The sequence below is a fragment of the Acanthochromis polyacanthus genome, chromosome 15 (genome assembly GCF_021347895.1).
Source record: "Acanthochromis polyacanthus isolate Apoly-LR-REF ecotype Palm Island chromosome 15, KAUST_Apoly_ChrSc, whole genome shotgun sequence".
Lineage (NCBI taxonomy): Eukaryota > Metazoa > Chordata > Actinopteri > Pomacentridae > Acanthochromis > Acanthochromis polyacanthus.
This window is the reverse complement of record NC_067127.1, coordinates 14,549,568-14,568,822: the sequence shown is the minus strand read 5'-3', so window position 1 is coordinate 14,568,822 and position 19,255 is coordinate 14,549,568. Positions and strand designations below refer to the sequence as shown.

At 40.2% G+C, this 19,255-nt stretch overlaps 2 protein-coding genes across 2 annotated transcripts; one reads left to right on the top strand and one right to left on the bottom strand.

Moving 5' to 3' along the window:
* Positions 1-12: 12 nt before the first annotated feature.
* gtf2a1l (general transcription factor IIA, 1-like) lies at positions 13-5,369 on the top strand. Its single transcript, XM_051960206.1, has 9 exons — positions 13-36; positions 699-800; positions 1,640-1,763; positions 2,052-2,101; positions 2,675-2,768; positions 2,865-3,313; positions 4,326-4,565; positions 4,665-4,754; positions 4,857-5,369. Exons 1-9 carry the CDS (start codon positions 13-15, stop codon positions 4,962-4,964), a joined length of 1,281 nt encoding a protein of 426 aa, XP_051816166.1. The 3' UTR covers positions 4,965-5,369.
* Positions 5,370-6,766: 1,397 nt separating this feature from the next.
* On the bottom strand, positions 6,767-18,909 carry LOC110961852 (lutropin-choriogonadotropic hormone receptor-like). Its single transcript, XM_022209622.2, is given in 12 exon segments — positions 6,767-7,940; positions 7,942-9,010; positions 9,622-9,675; positions 9,841-10,029; positions 12,122-12,196; positions 12,621-12,689; positions 12,878-12,955; positions 13,233-13,307; positions 16,625-16,699; positions 16,945-17,019; positions 18,069-18,140; positions 18,481-18,909. Coding segments are annotated over 12 exon segments (2,076 nt in total). The 5' UTR covers positions 18,675-18,909; the 3' UTR covers positions 6,767-7,889.
* Positions 18,910-19,255: the final 346 nt, after the last annotated feature.

Here is a 19,255-nt window from a genome sequence, read left to right as displayed (position 1 = left end):
TCCCCCTGAAACATGCTGACAAACACAGGCCCAGTGGTGAGCTAAGCTACTTTTGAGCTACTTTAGCTAATTATGCTAATTAATAACAGAAGTGTTGTGTGCGGGCCTGTAATGGCTAACCGTGAAGTAGCCTAATAAATATCACACTGAAAACACCATTTCTATTCATTAGGAGGGTGTTTGTTCTGAGGCTAAAGCCGGGCTGTGTGTTTGCAATAACTCACAGCGCTGTAATTCAGATTTACTCAGGTTTGCTAAGCCAAACTCCTCACAAAAACTGATCCATTATGGCGTCATGCTAGTAACAGTGAGACGACGAAGTTTTGTGTTTTTATGAAGTCTGTCTGACAATGTTTTTACTCATTTTTACTTGGATTACGGTTTTTTATGCTTTAAACTGACTGAACTACACAGTGTGGGGTCTAGCATGAAATATATAATGAAAATAGTCATTTAACTTGCAGGAATAGCCCTCCACTACAGGTTACTGACATGCTATATGTAGGCTAATGGACATGCCATTGACATGTTAAGTTACGTGGAGGTAGTCTGGATTTCCCAGCACTCAGTAACACAGCAATGGCAGGTGTTTGAATTGAATTTATTCTTGTGCCTATAATAATACGCACTTAACTAGTTGTGGTGAATCACTTTATCCTCCCAAACAGCTTCTGACTTTTTTTTGCCAACAACTGCAGGCCAAACTCTACTTGTCCATTATTGATGATGTGATTGACAGTATGAGGGAGCTCTTCCTGGATGAAGGGCTTGAAGATCGGGTCCTGGACGACTTGAGACATGTGAGTTGTATTTCACTTAAGACTACTGTCATTTTTTTAACCCACAAATACCGAACAAAAACGTAAATGCAGCATGAAAATGGCATTTTTGTTGATTATAAGATGTTGTTACTGTGAGAAAAAGGTTACATTTACTCAACTGTGCAAGAGAAGTGTTTCACTGGTGATAAATTCTTGACCACTGAGTTAATCCATACCCTTGTCTGGTGTGACTCTAAAGGTACACAGGGACCCCTTTGTCCAGTGACTACAAAAAGCCACCCTAAAAGGCAACTTTATTCAAATGTCACAAGAAAAAAAAAACTGCTGTGTGTCGTTTAAGGGCACAGCCAGACACTAGGATGTCCACAACTTCATCGTTTACATCTAAGAAGTAGTTTCAGACAGCGTGGTACAACAGACCATCTGCCGCATGATGCTTTGGATGTGCGTGTCAGACAACATGATCCCGTCCATCAAAACGTTTGCCCTCCTCACTGAGCCCTTTACAAAGAGCGGGACATCATTCCCCAAGCTGCATCAACAACATCATTAACTCTGAGACTCCTTCCAGAATTGTGATTTTTTTTTTTTTTTTTTTTGGTCTATGACCCCATTTTCTATCTGCCCATTATCATTTCCGATACAGTGCATACTTGGTTCTTCCATGATGTCCACACTTTTTGTAAAGATGTGCGAAGGCAAGAAAGACACTTATTCCCCCCCCCCCCCCCCCCCCCAATGTTGGTTTTGTATTTTTGTTCAGTGCATATGATGCACATCTTGGCTCAAGCGCATACTTCAAGGAGGAAGTATGCGCTATAGCAGGTAGACGTATTGCTGTGTCTTCTGTTGTGCAGCTCTGGGAGTCAAAGATGATGCAGTCAAAAGCAATGGAAGACTTCAGGCAAAACAATATCAACTCGTCCAACTTTGTGCTCCAGCTCCCTGCCAGCTACAATCAGAGTGATCAGGAGCTCACAGGTGACCCAATATTGCTAGAAACTTATCGGCTTACAAGCAAAACATCTTCATTCTTTGCTTTATTACTGCAGCTAGTCAAGCGTACAGTATTTTTATAGTAGTTCTGTTACTGTCAGTCTATCCTGAAAGGGGAAACAACATGGTGTGTGAAATAACGGCAATTCCAGCACATTACTTTTTAATTTAGTTATCTTTGGTATGCATATGGACATAAATACTTAAAACATTTTTCTCTGAAGTGATTCAGAGAGAAGGTATTACATGCTTTGCTCTGATTTCTGCTCTCAGCCTCAGTTGTCATCCCTGCCAGTCAGAACGTCCACAGCTTCCCAGTCAAGGCAAGTGTCAGCAAAATTTACATCACCTCACTGCCTTCATATGGCTCTTCATAATAGGGGCAGACATTAAAACACATAAAAAGTGTAATTATTTGTAGCTTACAAGCAGGATCATTTCTTATTGTGAAACTTTAGGTTATATGTTTTGGGTATGGTAATTCATTTTTTGTTAAATTCAGGTTTAATAGCAATGGCAAGTCAAAAAAAATCCAGCTGCTTGAGTTGAATCTGCTTTCAGGTTTGATTTGCTTTTACTGTGATATTTGTCATTTATTTGGTGTCACTCATCTGAAATATTCCAACATTATACTTCAGCAGCATTTAAATTTTCAATAACTTTTCACCAGCGATTGATTGCCACAGTCAGGTGTGAAGCTTCTTGTAGGAGGAAAATTATTATGAGTTAGTTAATTAGTTTAATATTCTCCCCAGTCACATTCCTTACATCTGCTTAACTGGAAGACTAGAAACACCGTGTTTAGTTGCTAAGCCTATATTTTGTAGAAGATTACTGTGCATAATAACTATTAGATATACTGAATCGTATTTTTCTTTACTCATATTTCATTGCAGAACAGTTCAGAGACACTTGCTACTTTCTCTCTTCCTGCTGCGTTAGCTTACCCCGTGCAGATACCAGCAGGAGTCACATTACAAACAGCCTCCGGTACGCATTGACTTACACTCTTACCAGCCTTCTTTTATTTACTACACTGGATGAGCAGTAGAATGAACATTTCTTCTTCTGTTTTGTCTCACTAAGGTCAGCTTTACAAAGTCAACGTTCCTGTTGTGGTTACTCAGGCCCCGGCAGGTCAGCAGCCTGTTTCCCACCCCACACAGAAAGTCACTGAAAGAAGAGAAGCTCCTGCATCCCATCCAGCTGCAGTCCAACCACATCCCATTCTTCCTCATGAAGTAGAGCCGTCCTCTCTTCCAGCCTCTTCTGTCACACAGCCAAAGACCAGTTTAGCCCCAAGTCAGGAGAGCTGCCTTCCCCAGCTCTCTCCAGAGCCCGAGGGCACGCTGGCGGAAACTGAGCTGAGTCCACAACCTGAACCTGTGAACCTCAGTATGACCGCCTCACCCAGCACTCAGTTATTCGACTTCCAGATCAGCGCCGAGGAGGTTTTGACACAGACGGCACAGACCAGAGACGTCGATGACATCCTGAAACAGGCCATCGAGGAGGAGAGGGGGAAAGCAGAACGGGTGAGAATCGAGCACCTGTGAAACCAGACAACCAGTCTGAATCTGTTCTATCCTGTGTTGTATTTAATGAGTGGTTCCACTTTTGACAAAATATGCTCATCAAGCTGTATGCTGGAGCAGACAGCCAATTTGAGAAAGTTAACATAAAAAGTTGAAGCAGGGTATCAGCTACTTTGGCTCTCAAAACTTGTACTGTGTGCAAAAGCTGTAAAGTTGACTCTAATCCACACAGAAGGCAACAAAGTCTGCCTTTGGGCTTCCAAAGCTCATTAATTAAAATATACTGTATAGTCTATTCAACAATTGATAAGTAAAAGCAAATGTTTTAGTTTTAATTAACTCTTGTGTCTGTGGCTATTTCTTCTTAGTGAGTTTCCAGTCTTTTTTTTTTTAAACTAATAAGCTGCTGGTTGTAGCTTTGTATTTACAAGAGTTACAGATTAATGTGAAGGGCATTCAGTCTACTCCTCAAAATGTCTCTTTAAAGGGGGGCCACTCGGTGTTAACAAGGAGTTTAAATCAAATCTGGGTGTTTACCAGCTAAAAGGATGTAATGAAAGACATTGAGCTACGGTATATTGTATTAAGTGTAGGATCAAGCTTTTTTTTGACCTGACCAAATCTAAAACTAGAAATCTCTGTGTCTCATGCATCAGTATTGACAGTAATGTTTGTATTGGCACGACCCTCCCAACTTTCTAGAATTTCAATAGCAAGTTGTTAAAATACTAAAAGACTTAATATGAAATAATCCTTTGAATGTATTACGAAATGAGTTGTGCGTCATCAAGCTCACCACACTTATTCAAATTAAACCTTGTAAGTCCTCAGCATGAATTGGATTGAAATTGCAACTGCCTGAATGCAGTACAACAGTGTTGAACCAATTCAGGTGTTTAATAATGAATCATGGAATACACTTTTACCAGAGCAGTTAGTCCCACTTCAACTTCAACTCTCTGAACGTTGTCACGGCCTAACCGTGAACTTTCTTCTTGCATTTCCTGCTAAGCTTGACCTGGACTACAGCTACAGCGTCCTGTCAGACATCGTTCAGCTGGATGGCCCTGCAGACAACTCGGACCTCGAGGAGGGAGACGGGGTTCCCCTGGAAGAGAATGACTTTCTGGGTATAATCAATGCAGAGGCCATAAAGGCCCTGCAGGAAGGAAATGGAAGCAGTGATGGTAACAGCATCTCCTCCAGCAGTGACAGCGAGGGAGCAGATGATCTCGCTGATGTAGAGGAGGAGGTAAGAGAGAGTGAGTTTATATTCACAAGTTGTGGTTTTTGTCTTGCCACTAAATGAAATAAACACTGGCTTTGATTGCCTGTACTTTCTGCTGATTAGGACCCTCTGAATTCAGGTGATGACGTGATTGAGCAAGACATCCCAGATCTCTTTGACACTGACAATGTAATTGTTTGTCAGTATGACAAAGTAAGAACATTTCATCTCTCGACTGGTCAATATTTTCCTCTCAACAAAGCCTCAATATTAACTGCTAATATTGTGAATGTTGTGTTTTTTTTTTTGTCTCAGATTCACCGCAGTAAGAACCGCTGGAAGTTTCATCTGAAAGACGGAGTGATGTGTTACAGAGGCAGGGACTACGTGTTCTCTAAAGCTGTCGGGGAAGCAGAGTGGTAATGAGCTTTGGTCCTCCTGAACACATCAGATAATCATGCCGAAAAAGGAAACCCCAATTTAATAGGGGAAGACAATCAGTAAATTTAGACCTCTTGGTGGTGGTTTAATTTGACTCACAGAGCAGGCAGTTAAGAAACCCCTGTGCAAAATTACTGATACTTGTTTTTTTTTCATTATGTAATTATCAGAGCAATACCGCAAGTCATTTATGATGTTCCAGCCAATTACTTACAGTATTGCTTGTGAATCCAATTTACTAAAACAAACAGCATGAATTTGTGTTGTATTATATTTTGATTAAAACAGTTTTCTTTATTAGTGGAGCAAAACATGGTTTGACCTCGAATATGTTTTCCTCTGTCATGATGAACATGATTCTTTGAAGATATCTAACATGCTGTTCGATTTTCAAACATTCTAATGTCTTTAATTACGCTTCAAACACGCACCACTGTTGTGCTTCATTCAGTGAATCCTTTGTTCTCTGCAAATCTGTACACAGCTTGTGATACCTTCTTGTCATTATCAGTTTTTATAATTAATCAAGACGGCTTTTTCATGTCACTTGCAGAAGCTAAACTATCCCCTCTAGCCTGCTATATAGAAATTAATTTGAGGATGATCAAATTATAAATGCCAGCGTGCAACCTAATATCGATTATATATTTTTTGACTGTGGTGTGCATGGACCCTAAATGAGCTTGTAACAGCTCTGTGGAAAAAAAAATCTAAGTAATATGGATAGTGGTATGATGTCTCCTAAAACAATCCACAAAAGAAAAATATCAGTACCACAGTTTACCGTACAATTTAGTTGAATCGGGTGAAGATAAGACTTGCTGGCTCAAAGAAGAAAAGGGAAGAAAATATGACTATGGTAAACAAGGGAGTAATGATTGGGTGTTTTCAAGGAAAGGAGAGATAAATTGTACTTCTATGCTATTTTGGGTTTGCAAATGAACAAAACTGGGGTGCTGAAGTTAGGAGAAATATAATAATATTATTAGAAATATTATATTACAGCCCACTTTCCTTAATCTTATGATTAAGGAATGTTTGCCTTTGGTAGACTGCTCCACCTCACTTGGGATTTATTTCTGTCTCATTTCATACTTAAATCTGTCTCCCACTAAGAGATTGTTTCCCACTTTTATTAGTCTCCTGTCATGTATGTTAATAAGGCACTGTAAGCCAGTACAGTTATGATTGAGTAGAAAATAAAAACGCAGCTGTGGAAGTCTTCTATTGTCATCTGAGGAGGAGAATCAGACATTAAAGAAGGGTGATGGAACAAACAGAAGTAGACCAAACACTGCTCATCTTTAATATTTGATAAGAACCCTGGTGATCATTGAATTATTTTCATTACGCTTCAGAATAACATATATGGGGTGTAATTGCAAGTGGTGACTAACCTAACTACAAAGTAATAAAAAAACTTTTTACAAACTTTTGTTTTTAAAAATGTTGCTATAGTTTTCTTCTCTCTGTAAAATTACCAGTTGCCACTCCTCTGTTTCCCATAATTATGTTTTCTTCCATTATGTTACCACTTATGCAACAGGAGGAACAAAGTATTTCATTTGAGCCTGATTTACACAACAAAATTACACTGTAAGCTGTGGACTGCATTATAAAAGGTTCCTTGGTTTTGTGTCGTTTTGTTGGTATGAAATTTTCAAGTCCGTTACTTTGCGTATTCCAGCTTCAAATATTGCTTACAAATAGCACAAAAAGTATTTGTATTTCCTTCAAATTGCTAGATAGTGTAAGAAGGGTTTAAATACAAACAAAAAAAAAGGTTGAACTTTGAAACAGTTTTATTGGATTTATGAACAGAATGTAGCAAAATGTGATCTCTTACTGCTTAAGGTATATAAATCAGATGACATTTTCTGCAGGTCTGTGTTGAGCGAGGCCACTCTGATCCGGAGTCCCCTAAAATGATGCATATTTATCATATGTACAGTATGTGAAAGAGATTTGATCAACAAAATCAACTGTAGTTGATACCAATTGATGTCAGGAAAATACATTTATTCATAAAGAAAAATTAATTTTCATTAGTTTTTGGACACTCAAAAGCACACTGAATTGAGATTTTGCGTGGGGAATATACATTTGTGCATGTTACTGGAAAATGGGCTACATTAAGAAAAAGACAGCATACATAAGTGACATACACTTTAATGTAAAAGAAAAAAATCAAATGTCTTATTACACAAATACAGGACATTTTGAACAGAACAGCAGTAATATTTCTTTGAACTCTGCTCCAGGTTTAACTGCATTGCTGTTACTGCTCTGGCATGTTTGCACTCTTCAAGCCTCCCAGTCCAAATGTCTCCAGTACAGAAAAAACCAGAAGGTGGCACTAAAGCTCATCTCTAATGAGCTAAAACAAAGACTTTCATTTAATCACATTTTCATTATTGTACTTAAAAAGACAAACCTTAGTCTTATGAGGACAAAATAATTGCAATGAGAAATAATTTCTGCTCATTTTAATAGTACAGAATGTCTCATATTGTGCCACCAGCTTGCAGAAGTGCAGCTTTATGTAACTTCTACTGGATCATTAGTGATATGATTTCGGCGATGCAAATGAACTGGCCTTTTTTGTTAGTTTTGTTCTCCATCCCTGCTCCATTCATCTGCTTCTTTGTCCTCAGTACCTGTGCAGAAACGAAGCTGTGGCACACGTCTTCAATTTGAGGTCTCTTTGTTTTGATTGGTGAAATTCTCAGTTTGCAAACTAAACTAGTTCAAATCTGATTGGATGTCCGCCATGCACAAGACTGACAATCTCTTCACCTTGACCTAAATTTTGAGGAAATGCTACATTTTTAGCATACTGGCAAATGCTGCTTTCATGTTCAGAGTAAAATTTAGGTCATGCGGTTCCTTTATTGAGAAAGCAACCCTTCATCTTAATGTGATAGGCATAAAAGCTAAGCGAGTGAGATTTTCTGTTGGGCATTTTTTGGGTACTGGTCAGGTGTGACGCTAGGGTCTGTGATCTATAGAAGTCAGCGCGAACGTGGCAGCAGCCGCAGCGACTGAGCAGCAGGCACACGTCCTTCCTGAAAGCCCGTGTGAAGATGGTGTACAAGAAAGGGTTGCAGAGGGAGTTGATGGGATAGAAGAGGATGAGCAGGATTTTGGAGTGAGACACAGTTATGAGGGGCATACGCAGGGCTGCAGAGATGGCGAAGAAGGAGATTGGTGCCATGCATAGAAAGTCCGTGAAAATGAGCACGGCCATGCGTTTGGCAATCTTGGTGTCTCCGTGACGGGTGGAGTGCTCTGGGTTGTGAACACTGAGATATATGCAGATGTAACAGTAGCAAACAACCAGGAAAGCAGCAACGTTGAGAACGAGCAAAGCCACCACATAAACCTGAGACCCCAGTGTGTCGATGTCCATGGGCAGACAGATGCTCACTTTGCTGTAACTGCTGACCCCCACAAGAGGGAGCAGGGAAACCAGCAGAGAGAAGCCCCAGCCTGCCCCCATCATGGCCGTCACGTGGTGCATCCGCAGCCTTTTGTTGACATGCATGGCATTGGTGATGGTGTGCCAGCGTTCAAGGCTAATGACAGTCAGTGTGTAAACTGATAGCTCGCTGGCAAACACTGTCAAAAACCCCGCTATGCCACATCCAGGCCCAGTCTGCCAGTCTGTGGCGTGGTTGTAATATTCTTGTTGGGAGTGGAAATCCATGAAGGCAATTAGCATCAGATAGAGCCCCATGCACAGATCAGCAAAAGCCAGGTTACATATTAGAAATTTGGAGATTGTTAGCTTGTGGTGGCTAATTAGCAGGATGCCCAGAACAGCCAGGTTACCGATCACAGCGAAGACTGTAATCATCCAGGTGAGACAGCGCAGGAAGGGAAAACCCAGCAGGTCCTCACAAGGGTTAAAAGCATCTGGCTTCGGTGTGCACTTGACGAAGGGGTTGTTAAGACAATCAAATTCCAAGTCTGGATACTGAAAGTTGATGTCTGGATACTGAAGGTTTGTGCCATCTGTAGTGGGCTCTCTGAAGAATACACAGATGTTAAGATTACCACATAAAACTGCCAGAAAAAATAGATCAAGGAAAACTATCTGCAGTAAGGGAGAGAAGGGAAAATTAAAGGGGATGGATCATATTTTTGAGAGGCAGGAGGAGGCTGTTCAATCAAACTGTATTTTTTGTATGTGCCAAAGATTATGTGAGGACAACGGTCACAGTTTTGGGTTTATTCTTTCCATCAAAATCATCTAGAATCAAGTTCTACTTATCCGAATAGGGTTGGACTTTATTAATGGCTGACTAATCTGACTGTGGCTCATCAAACTAAAATCATATTTATTTTAAGTGACAGCACTTAGTTCAACAACAGAAGAATGATTATGTTATTCTATAAACTGGCTGATTGCTAATTCTGCTCCTTTTGGTTAGTATGGATGCTACATGAAAATGATCGGATTAAGTGTACATTAGAGTTAAACATCTCGAATTCTTTTTTCCAAATGAATTGCAACTGTTTAGCAATTTTGAAATATTTGGTCAGGTGGTTGCATCCCCCCCCCCAAATACACACACGCGCACACACGCGCACATGGTACTTTTTGTACAGACCGCAAGTTTAAAAGGGATTAACTTACATTTCTGTTTCCCTCAGATCACAAAACTTTGTAAAGTTCTTTAAGGCACTTTCCCTTTAGACAAAAACAAAGAAGGGATAAGGTTAGACAGCACAAAAAGTCAATAAACTCAGCTGTTAATTACCATCCTGCTCATGATCTGTATTCATTGGACGAAGCTTTGCTTGCTTATGCAGATGTGAATGGATTTGTTGCATCTCTGGAGTGGCTGTCGGTTACCTTTGTTTCCGACGCCATGTGTGGAAGGCGCAGCAGTGGCTGGGGTATGTGAGCTCAGCCACCAGCAGCTCAGCCAGGCTTTCCAGTGGAGGGAGGCTTTTCAGAGCAAAGGCAGAGCTGGCATTCAGAGACGTCACCTGCCGCAAGCCTTTAGGAGGGAGGGAGCTTAGAGCTGTGGAGGAAACATCCCTGAATCACACAGAATGCAGACATACATTTCAGTGAAGAGAGGTAGAATAAGCACAGGTAAAATGCTTTGTTTTATTAAGGCACTGGACTACCACAAGAAGAGCTTTGGTCTTTCTTGAATTCAATTTCATGTGTCATTTAAACGCTGCTGGAGGGTTGCAAAACCAGTCTATCTAGTAAGCTGCTTGGTGTCTTGTTGATGGTGATAAGAAATGCTGTTTCTGGCAAATTTTATAAATCTCCCACAGGTGTTCATTGAGCTCTAGTATCTGTGACAGCAAAGCCCTAATTTACATTGTTTTCATATTCATCAAACCAATGAACAAATTACGCTGTCTCTCTAAAGAGTTGCACGTTCATAACAAGCTGCTTTGTGTTAGAACAGAGGTTGTAATTACTGACTGAATACATTCTTAAACCGGAGCAAAATAACATCCAGAATCCACTTTGCTCCTTCGTTTGACTGGATTACTTTTAACTTGACATTTATCACATCTAAAAACACCCAGCTGTACTAGACTGGACCCCACACATGCATAAGGAAGATCTTTAGCATTTCCTGTGTGTCAGTGAGTACGACAAACACTAATTCATAAGCAAGATAAGGAGAAAAAACTACACAGAGTTGCTTGCAATCAGGGACCTCATGAGCTGTATATGCAGCAGACTTAGCTGTTTGCTCACTAATCAGTATTCTGCAGTCCTGCCTGTCTTGTTGGTTGTTTACACAGACGGGCTGTCACCACCGTCATGTTTATACAATGAAATAATAAACATTGTTATGAATATTAATCTTATTTCATGACCCAGTTCGAATATAATCACCTTAATGCTGTTGATTGAACAGATTAAATTTTTTTTTTTACCAGTGTTGGAAAATTAAGTGCACATGCTCAAGTATAGTTTTTACATGTTTATGCTACTTTCTAACTAACTACATTCCACTGGGAAATTGTACTTTTTATTTCAGTACATTTACATAGCAAATAGTGAAACATAATACACACAGATGCTTCCACATAGACTCCTTCGTAGTCAGTCAAGCAATTGGCATCCAATCATGCTCTGCAGCAGGTGTAAAAATGCAGTTGTTTCTAAATTTGGAATGAGGTGACAAGTGAATTGAAAGTGGGTTCATTGTTGGGGCGCAGATGGCAGGAGCTTCATTCACATAAACTGTTGAGCTGGTTTGTTTTTCATTAGGGGTATTGACTTGAGTAACATCTGCATATAAATCCATCGTAAAGATATCCGTAAGTAGGGTCAGAAACTGTAGTCAACAGCACACGTGATCAGATGGTAGGGTTGCAGTGCATAAACCCCTCATTTCACAGATGAACGGATATTTGAGGATTCAGTGATGCAAAAACCATAGACAATGGTACACAGATGTGGGGGAAAAAGTGATACGGTCAGATGAGTAATCCTCCACCGTGTTCTGGACAAGTGGGCGAGTGTGCTGTTTACAAGTAGAACCTTATAGGATGACAGTACTTCCATCCATAGGGCATGAGGAGTCACTGAATGGTTTGAGTAGCAAAATTTTGTTAAATCAATGCTCTGACCTTCACCGTTACCAGATATCAATTCAACTGAACATGTGTGGGAGATCTGATACTGACGATTGATTATCATTACAACACCAAATGAGAGAATATCTTGTGGAAGAATGGTGTTCATCCCTCCACTAGAGTTCCAGAAACTTGAAGCAAAATCAAACCTTAATGCAATACTCATTAACCCGAACAACATATCATCTGAAATGGGGACAAATTATCTAAAGAATTTATTTTGATTAGACCTACTCCACATGATGAATACTTAAACTTTCCATACACATGACACTGAAAATGATGGGATTGAGCTAAAACAATCGAGTTGTGGGGTGTAACACCCAATGAGCTGAAAAATGCTTTATAGCTCTGCAGATGAACTGCAAATTAATGATTTAAAACACGCTTTCATAAACAATTCCTCATGCGATCCATTACCCGTATGAACATATTGATTATCTGAGTACTTCCACCTCTGATTAGTCGTAACATTTTGCTTGGCATTTGTGATTTTATTCACATTAACTACTGTGACTTACAGAGAACTCGGACCTGTGGCTCCTTCAAAAGCATCGTCTTCAATGTGACTGAGGTACCTGTTGTGTCTCAAAATTCTACAAAAGACACAAAGCACAACAGCAACACATGTGACCTCAAAGCCCAAACTGCACTTTTTCACTTAACTTGCAATAAAGAAAATCGAAGATGACACATTAATGGCCAACAATGCCCCAAACCATTTTCATCAACTTTTTGTTTTCTCAGCTTGACACTGAGGAAGATGAGCATTATTTTTAGACTTCAGGGTGTCTGTGTGTATCTCGTCCCCATCGACATTCAGCATTACGGGGCAAACCGAAAAAAACAACAGGGCATCCAATCTTTGTTTAGTCTTACATAATGTTTGTTTACTGGTACACTCAGTTATTTATGATTTGGGAAAGAAAAGACTTTAACCTGAACAATACATTTAAATGCAACCTACTAGAATGTTATGTGTTGTATGAAAGGAAACATCTTGATTATCGAAATGCTTACAGAGTCTTGAGCTTGGTTCCATTGAATGCATGAGATTTTATTTCCTTGAAGCCGTTTCTAGCCAGGTTCCTGTCAAGGACGCAATGTTGTAAATTTTAGTTTGCCGTCAAAAGCTCCTATCATCAAGGTCAGAACTGAGCATTCAATTACATAAGCATATTAAACCGCATCGAGAAACATTCCTGACGAATGGCGGCAAATTGTGGCTTTTTGCTCTGATAATGTGGTAACAAAGAGAATTTGGTTCCTGTACTCACATGTCAACATACTCCTCCGTGATACCCTGGAAGGAATTGGCAGGAATGATGTCAATCATCATGTTGTCCTCTATTTCTCTGCACATAGATAACATTTATTATTTGGCTAACTTATCAGTTAGACAAAATTATGTACATTCATTTTAAAAAAAATCACAGTTTGATGAACTGTAACACAGTTTGTGGAAGGGGTTGTTGACATTGTGGCACTGATAGAATAAAACTAAATCTTGGCCCAGAATAAACAACTTGGGCTCCACTTAGAGCAACAACATGAAGATCGTGTAGTTTTGCAGCATGCAGAAAGGCGCTAGTCCAGTTTTGTAGCACAACGTATTTAAATAGGATTACTTACAGGATAATAGTTGGTGCCATGGAGGAAATAGTTGTGAAGTCTGGAAAGTGCACCATGCCTGTGTTAGAGATGCTTCTGTGAAGAAAGGTGGATGAGACAGACGATCAAGAGCAGATGGGATCAAATTCTCAAAGTACGAAGAAAATGTCAGAGTTTTAGATCGTGGAGACATTTCAGGAGCCACTTCTATAAAGCATCACTTCACTCTGCTCATGATCTTTGACATGTTTCTTCACATTTAACCTGGAGCAGTGAATGCTAAAAACATAAAGACTGACATTTTTTCATTGCATAAAACATAAAGGTCATAAGATAAGATGAGAAGTATAACTGCAGCTTCAACATTTTACCACAATAAAACTGCTGTTAAGTGCAGAAAATGACAGAGAAATGACTCAGAAGAAATGCACAAAAATAGAAATATTCAATCTTGACTTTTAATCCCTAATGTGAGCCCTGGATCCTGCAATTCCCAAATCATGTACAGAGCCGCGGGGTTTAGCTAGACCTGAATAACCATCAATATCAATGAACAATGATTTTGTTTCCTAGATTGTGTGGCATCTGAACATCAGACATTTTGTGTGTTTGGGTGCACAAAAATAATTTTGTGAAACTCCGAACCTCATATCATCCTTTGCTGTCGTCAGCCTCAAAAAAATTATCTTTAAATAATGGCAAAACGAAGCATATTGTTTAAATGTCATTCCCATACTGTAAGAAAAAAAATGTATTTTCGTTTTAGTCACTCTTTCTTACAGCTGCTCTGTGACTGACGCCATTTTCTCTTATTAAACAGTAAGTTGCCAGATATGGATTTTAATTCAGTCCTAAATCAACCTGCCAGCAGTTAGTTTGGTCCACTGGTGGACTTTCCTTCTGGACATAACGTCACTCTATATTTGAAAAGATAAATGATGCCCTACAAGCCTGGTCACCAACCATGAGTCAAATTATCAAAACGCAACACACTTTCTTCAAACTTTCCTTCTTAAACCAGAAATGATCAAAATGGACCATACTGAAATAATTTGCATTGCTAACTGCAGTCATCACAAGATATTTTTTGGTCCCTGCTGTGCTGCTTGTTTAGTTTGTTGTGTGTACAGGTGCCAATTTGTTGTTTTAGTGACCCGGTAGGAGTGAATGTGATTCTGCAGGTGTGTCCAGCACAACTGTTGATTTGTCTGGATGTGCTTTGTCGCCTGCATTTGTATGTGTGACTAAATTCGCCTCTGCTGTGCTTGTGTTTGCCACCTGCGTGTAGCTGCACCTGTGCGAGGTTAGATCGAGGCACAGCAGTGCTTTAGTCAGCATGCTAACACCATACTCACACTGACAATGCTAATATGCTGATGTTAAGCAAGTAGAATTTTTTACTATTTCCATCATCTTCAGGTGGTTTAGCTTGTTAACATTCTAGCATTTGCTAAGTAGGATGTAACACAAGGGGAAGCTGAGGCTTGTAGGAATTTTATGAAGTATTTTCTCATGAAACAAAGGAACAGATGCTATGAAATTTACACATGGTGTCAGTGTAAGAGGAGACAGGACCACTAAAGTCATTCCATTTCATCCTGAGAGGAAGATGAGTATGTATCATAAATTTAAAGTTCCTTCTGGTCATTGATGTAACCCCTAAAAACTCATCTATTAGTGCCAAAGTTGCTTATTTACAATAGGTAACTGCCCTAAAATAGCTTAGAATTAACTATAGACTGCTACTCCTTCTAGAATATGCAGATCTATGAAGTCCCTGCCTTTCTCTATATGTACCTCTCTCTGCTCACTGCAGCCCAGCACACCAGCTCACCTATGAATCTGCTATGATAGGCAATTGCAAATTGTAATATTGGAGCAATTCAGCCATACATTTCTAGAAGAATAACACAGAAATCCCTACACTGGTGGTTGACAGAATGGATTCCTTATGTACACCTTGTCTCAAAAGTTCATTCTTCCCACTGGACAACATGTTTGTCACTAAAGTGGGTTACACCTGGTCAGTCAAGTACTGGACCATCAAACTATCATCGTCCCAGTATATAAATTTCTGGCTTGACCAAAATGCATAACACTCACAACCAAAATTTGGAAGCGTTGTTACTGTGGCCAAGAGTAAGGGTGGAAAAGCTACTCTTTCAGCATCTGAGATTTGTGCACAGGCCATTACTCTTGAGATGCAGGAAAAACTTGTATGCAGAAGTATGAGTGCAGAAGTGCTGGCAAAGGAAGATCCTTCAAGGACTTGCCTCACTCAGGACCTCTATCTGGCCTAACTGCAAGAGTCAAGGATGTGATGAGAAAGACCAAGGGTGAAAGACACCAGTCATGCCGGTGACTCAGTCTTGGAGAAGATGTTTTTAAGAGCACTGTGCTTCGTTTTATGACAGAAACATTGGGGCTGAAAGATTACAAGAGGCAACGCACCCCATGACTCACCAAATTGCGAAAGGTGAAGAGACTGACTTTCGCAAAGAAGTAAATAACTCTGGCTCAAAATGACTGGGAGAACTGGATTTCCTCTGATCATTGTCTTCTCTCATCATCTCTGACATCCAACAGCCAAAACTACTGTATCTATACAGATGATCATGAAAAAGTACCATCAAAAAAATCAGGGCCTGTGACTGAAAATGTGGTGCCTTTGGTCACACTGCCTGTATGACTCAGCAGTGGTGTTCTGAGTGTCTTCTTGGCTTTCTGCTTAAGGAGGAATGGCCACAAAACTTTCCTGACCTCAACCCAATTGAAAACTGTTGGGGAATCCTGAACAGTCGCATCTTTACCAGTCCACCACCGACCACCATGAAACAGCTCAACTCTAGGGCTGTGCAGGAGTGGAGGAAGATAGAACCATCCACACTGAAGAACCTTGTACACTTTATGCCTGAAAGACTGAACACCGTGAGCAACGTGAAAGAGGGAAACACTGGTTATTAAATAAACTGATTATAATGCATATTCAGTCTTTGAGCTTTGTTTTTCTGGAGAGAATGAACTTTTGGGACATGGTGTACGAAAAATCCCAGCTCTCTGAACCCTCGTTTTTGAGATGGTGATAGCATTAACTGCTTATTTTGCAAATGACATGTCTTCAAGCACCTAGAAAAACACAATATGATTTTCACCAGAGAGGGTCTTTAATGCCATTCTATCCAACTCATGTTGAGACATTTTGCTTAAAACGAAAAATGCCAACTTAACATTAGAGTAAATGCCAGGAGATTAGAGTCATTAGGATTCATCCTTTGGGTACCAAAAATGTTTACTAGCTTTGGAATAAATACAAAAATTGGCATTTTTGCAAAATGTGGGGCACGTGAGTTTAAACAATGCCTAACTGTAAAGATTAGTGGGGGTTTAAATGCATGTAAAGCAGACAGACTTACAAATATCTCAGCTCGGGCAGATCAGTGAAGGCCCCTTTTTCAATCACTCTCAGACTGTTGAAATTCCGCACAGAGCTGCAGGAATAAAAATGAGGAAACATATCAGTAATTACAATATTGTTGTCAGAGGGTGTCAACAAACAAACAGAAAAACCCATTCATACATCAGCCGCTCTGAAAGTCAAGGATTAAACACGCTGCTTTGTAATAGACAGACTAATCCTGCGGGGCTTAAATGGAATGCAAAACACACACCAAAAGAATAATTGCTTTCGTCATGTTAAAAAGTGACACGCGGTGGCAGGTGAAGTGTCACTTACATTTCCGCCAGGCTGTGCAGGGAGAGGAATGCATGTCTCTGTATACGTGTGATGTACTCGCTCTGGGAGATCTCGCTGTGGCACAAAGAAATGGCTCCACATCAGTCAGCAGATTAACAAAAGATTGTAAACCCTTGAAATGTTGCGGATGGAGCCAGTAAATATAGACTTTCAGTGAAGCCGATGTTAAGAGCCGCAAGAGTGCTTGTTATGGATTTGTGTCCTGGCTTATTTCTCAATGCACTTCTTTTAGAAATGGGACAGAGTTGATTGATAGAGGGACACAAACCTGGAGGGGAATATTAAAACACCATCACCAGCAATTCATACTTCGAGGACACCACATACACATGCTGGACCTCACGTTTGGAAAAGCTCCAAACATACATCATGGATGTATCTAGGCCAAGAAGACTAAAGCAAAGATGTTTAAAAAGGAGGGCTCAACAAAGATGCCGGGAGACAAACAAAGTCAACAAGACTTCTTGATTTGTCCTTGAACATTTGTTTTCTGATGGCTGACTTCTCTCTACAAGACGCTCTCCGTCTTCTTTCTGCAATCATCATTTCAGACTCCCACTCTACTGTAATCAGGCGAGGCTTTTTCTAAGGAAAACATCACCGTGCTTCCATTTCAAAACCAAGAAACAATTAAAGGACTCCATCTGCACTGCATATCCCCCCTCCCACTTCTTCTTTTATCCCCCTCTCCTGATTGCATTGTGTAGTGTTATAATTACCACTCATAAAAGGAAAAGCTTTCACACATGATCATCTAAATAAAGTGGAGCTATGATTTTAAGTGTGCGTCATCGGTGACAAACTGCACCGAGCTGCTCGTGTCATTCTGCCTTGACACAGGTGTCGTGGGATGACAGAAAAGGAAGGACTTTTATTTCAACTTGAATGCCCTTTATCACAGAAAGCTACAGTATTTTGCGATACAGATGAAATTTAAACACATTGAACCTATCACATGTATGCGGTGAGACTGATAAGACTTGTCCCTGAGGAGAATCAACACAACTCAGTTGAAAATATTCTAAATCTGCACTTTACCCTGTGAATCAAGTGGTGAAGCCCATTCATTTAGACTTTATATTGGAAAATACAACATAACTTACATTCTTGTAACGTTGATCAGCTCCTTGAAGGCGTGGGTGGGCACTACTTTCAAAGGCAGATGAGTGAGTCTTCTGCAAGATTAATAAGTGCAGCAGTTTAGATTCATATTTATGAAATAATGGGGGGAAAAAAGTGACATTAGGGTTATCTGTCAAAACTACATTCATCACAATACACACACCAGGAGTCCTTGGAGGATTATTGAAGCGGCAGAAAGGAAAATAGAATTAAGTAGAAAGTAAGAATTAAATAGAAAGTAAGTAAGAGATCAGACTCTGTGAGCCTATAGAGAGAATAAAGAAGTATCACAAGGGCGCTAATGGGTTCAGTGTGAAGCACCAGAGATACCCAACAGGAGGATTACAGTGAGTTCATGGGTAAAGACAAAAAAAAAAAAGTTGGGTTACTTACAGTCTTTGCACGACCGTTGTTTGTGCTGTCCGGGAGGCCAGCTGAGTGTCCCTGCTGCACTGAAACGTGTCGGCGGTGCAGCGGCAGATGGTCGGACAGTCATAAGCCCAGCAGGGGCGCACATCCAGGACACCAGACAGCAGAACAAGGAGCCAGACCGCCCGGGGAGCCATGTGTGACACCGGGCCACTCATTACCGCATCCAAACAATACTAGAATCACAAGAAAAACTCAGCTAGAGCTCCCTGAAGTTGATAATAAAACACCACTCCACCAAAAAATCATGCAGGCCAAAAGGAAATAAAAAAAAGCTTCTTTGTGCGCTTTCAGGCTGCGCTGCCTTCAGGTGCCGTCGTAATTGCGAGGTTGCGAGCTCTCCGCCTGAAAGAGCCCAGAAAGTGAAACACGGGCGGAATTTTCTTTTGACAGCTGAGCAGCAGAGATGTGACGTTTAGTGGGTGGAGATCATAAAAAGCTCTGCCAAGTGCTGCTGTTAGAAGTGAAGCGGTGAAGCCATACTGTCACTCATGTCTAATTAATCCGTTTTCAAGGGCGGAAAGTAACTTTTTGGATTTACACTTTATTTCAGTTTTCAAGTTTTACATCTTTATATTCTTCCACACTCAAAAAAGTAATTCAAATGACCTATTCACACCTTTTAATTGAATGCAAGGTGTCAAGATTTAGATCAACCTTTTAAGCAAACATATTGATGGGTTGCATCAGCATAATAATGTCAATAATTGTATGAACTTAATAATGTGTGTAATTTATA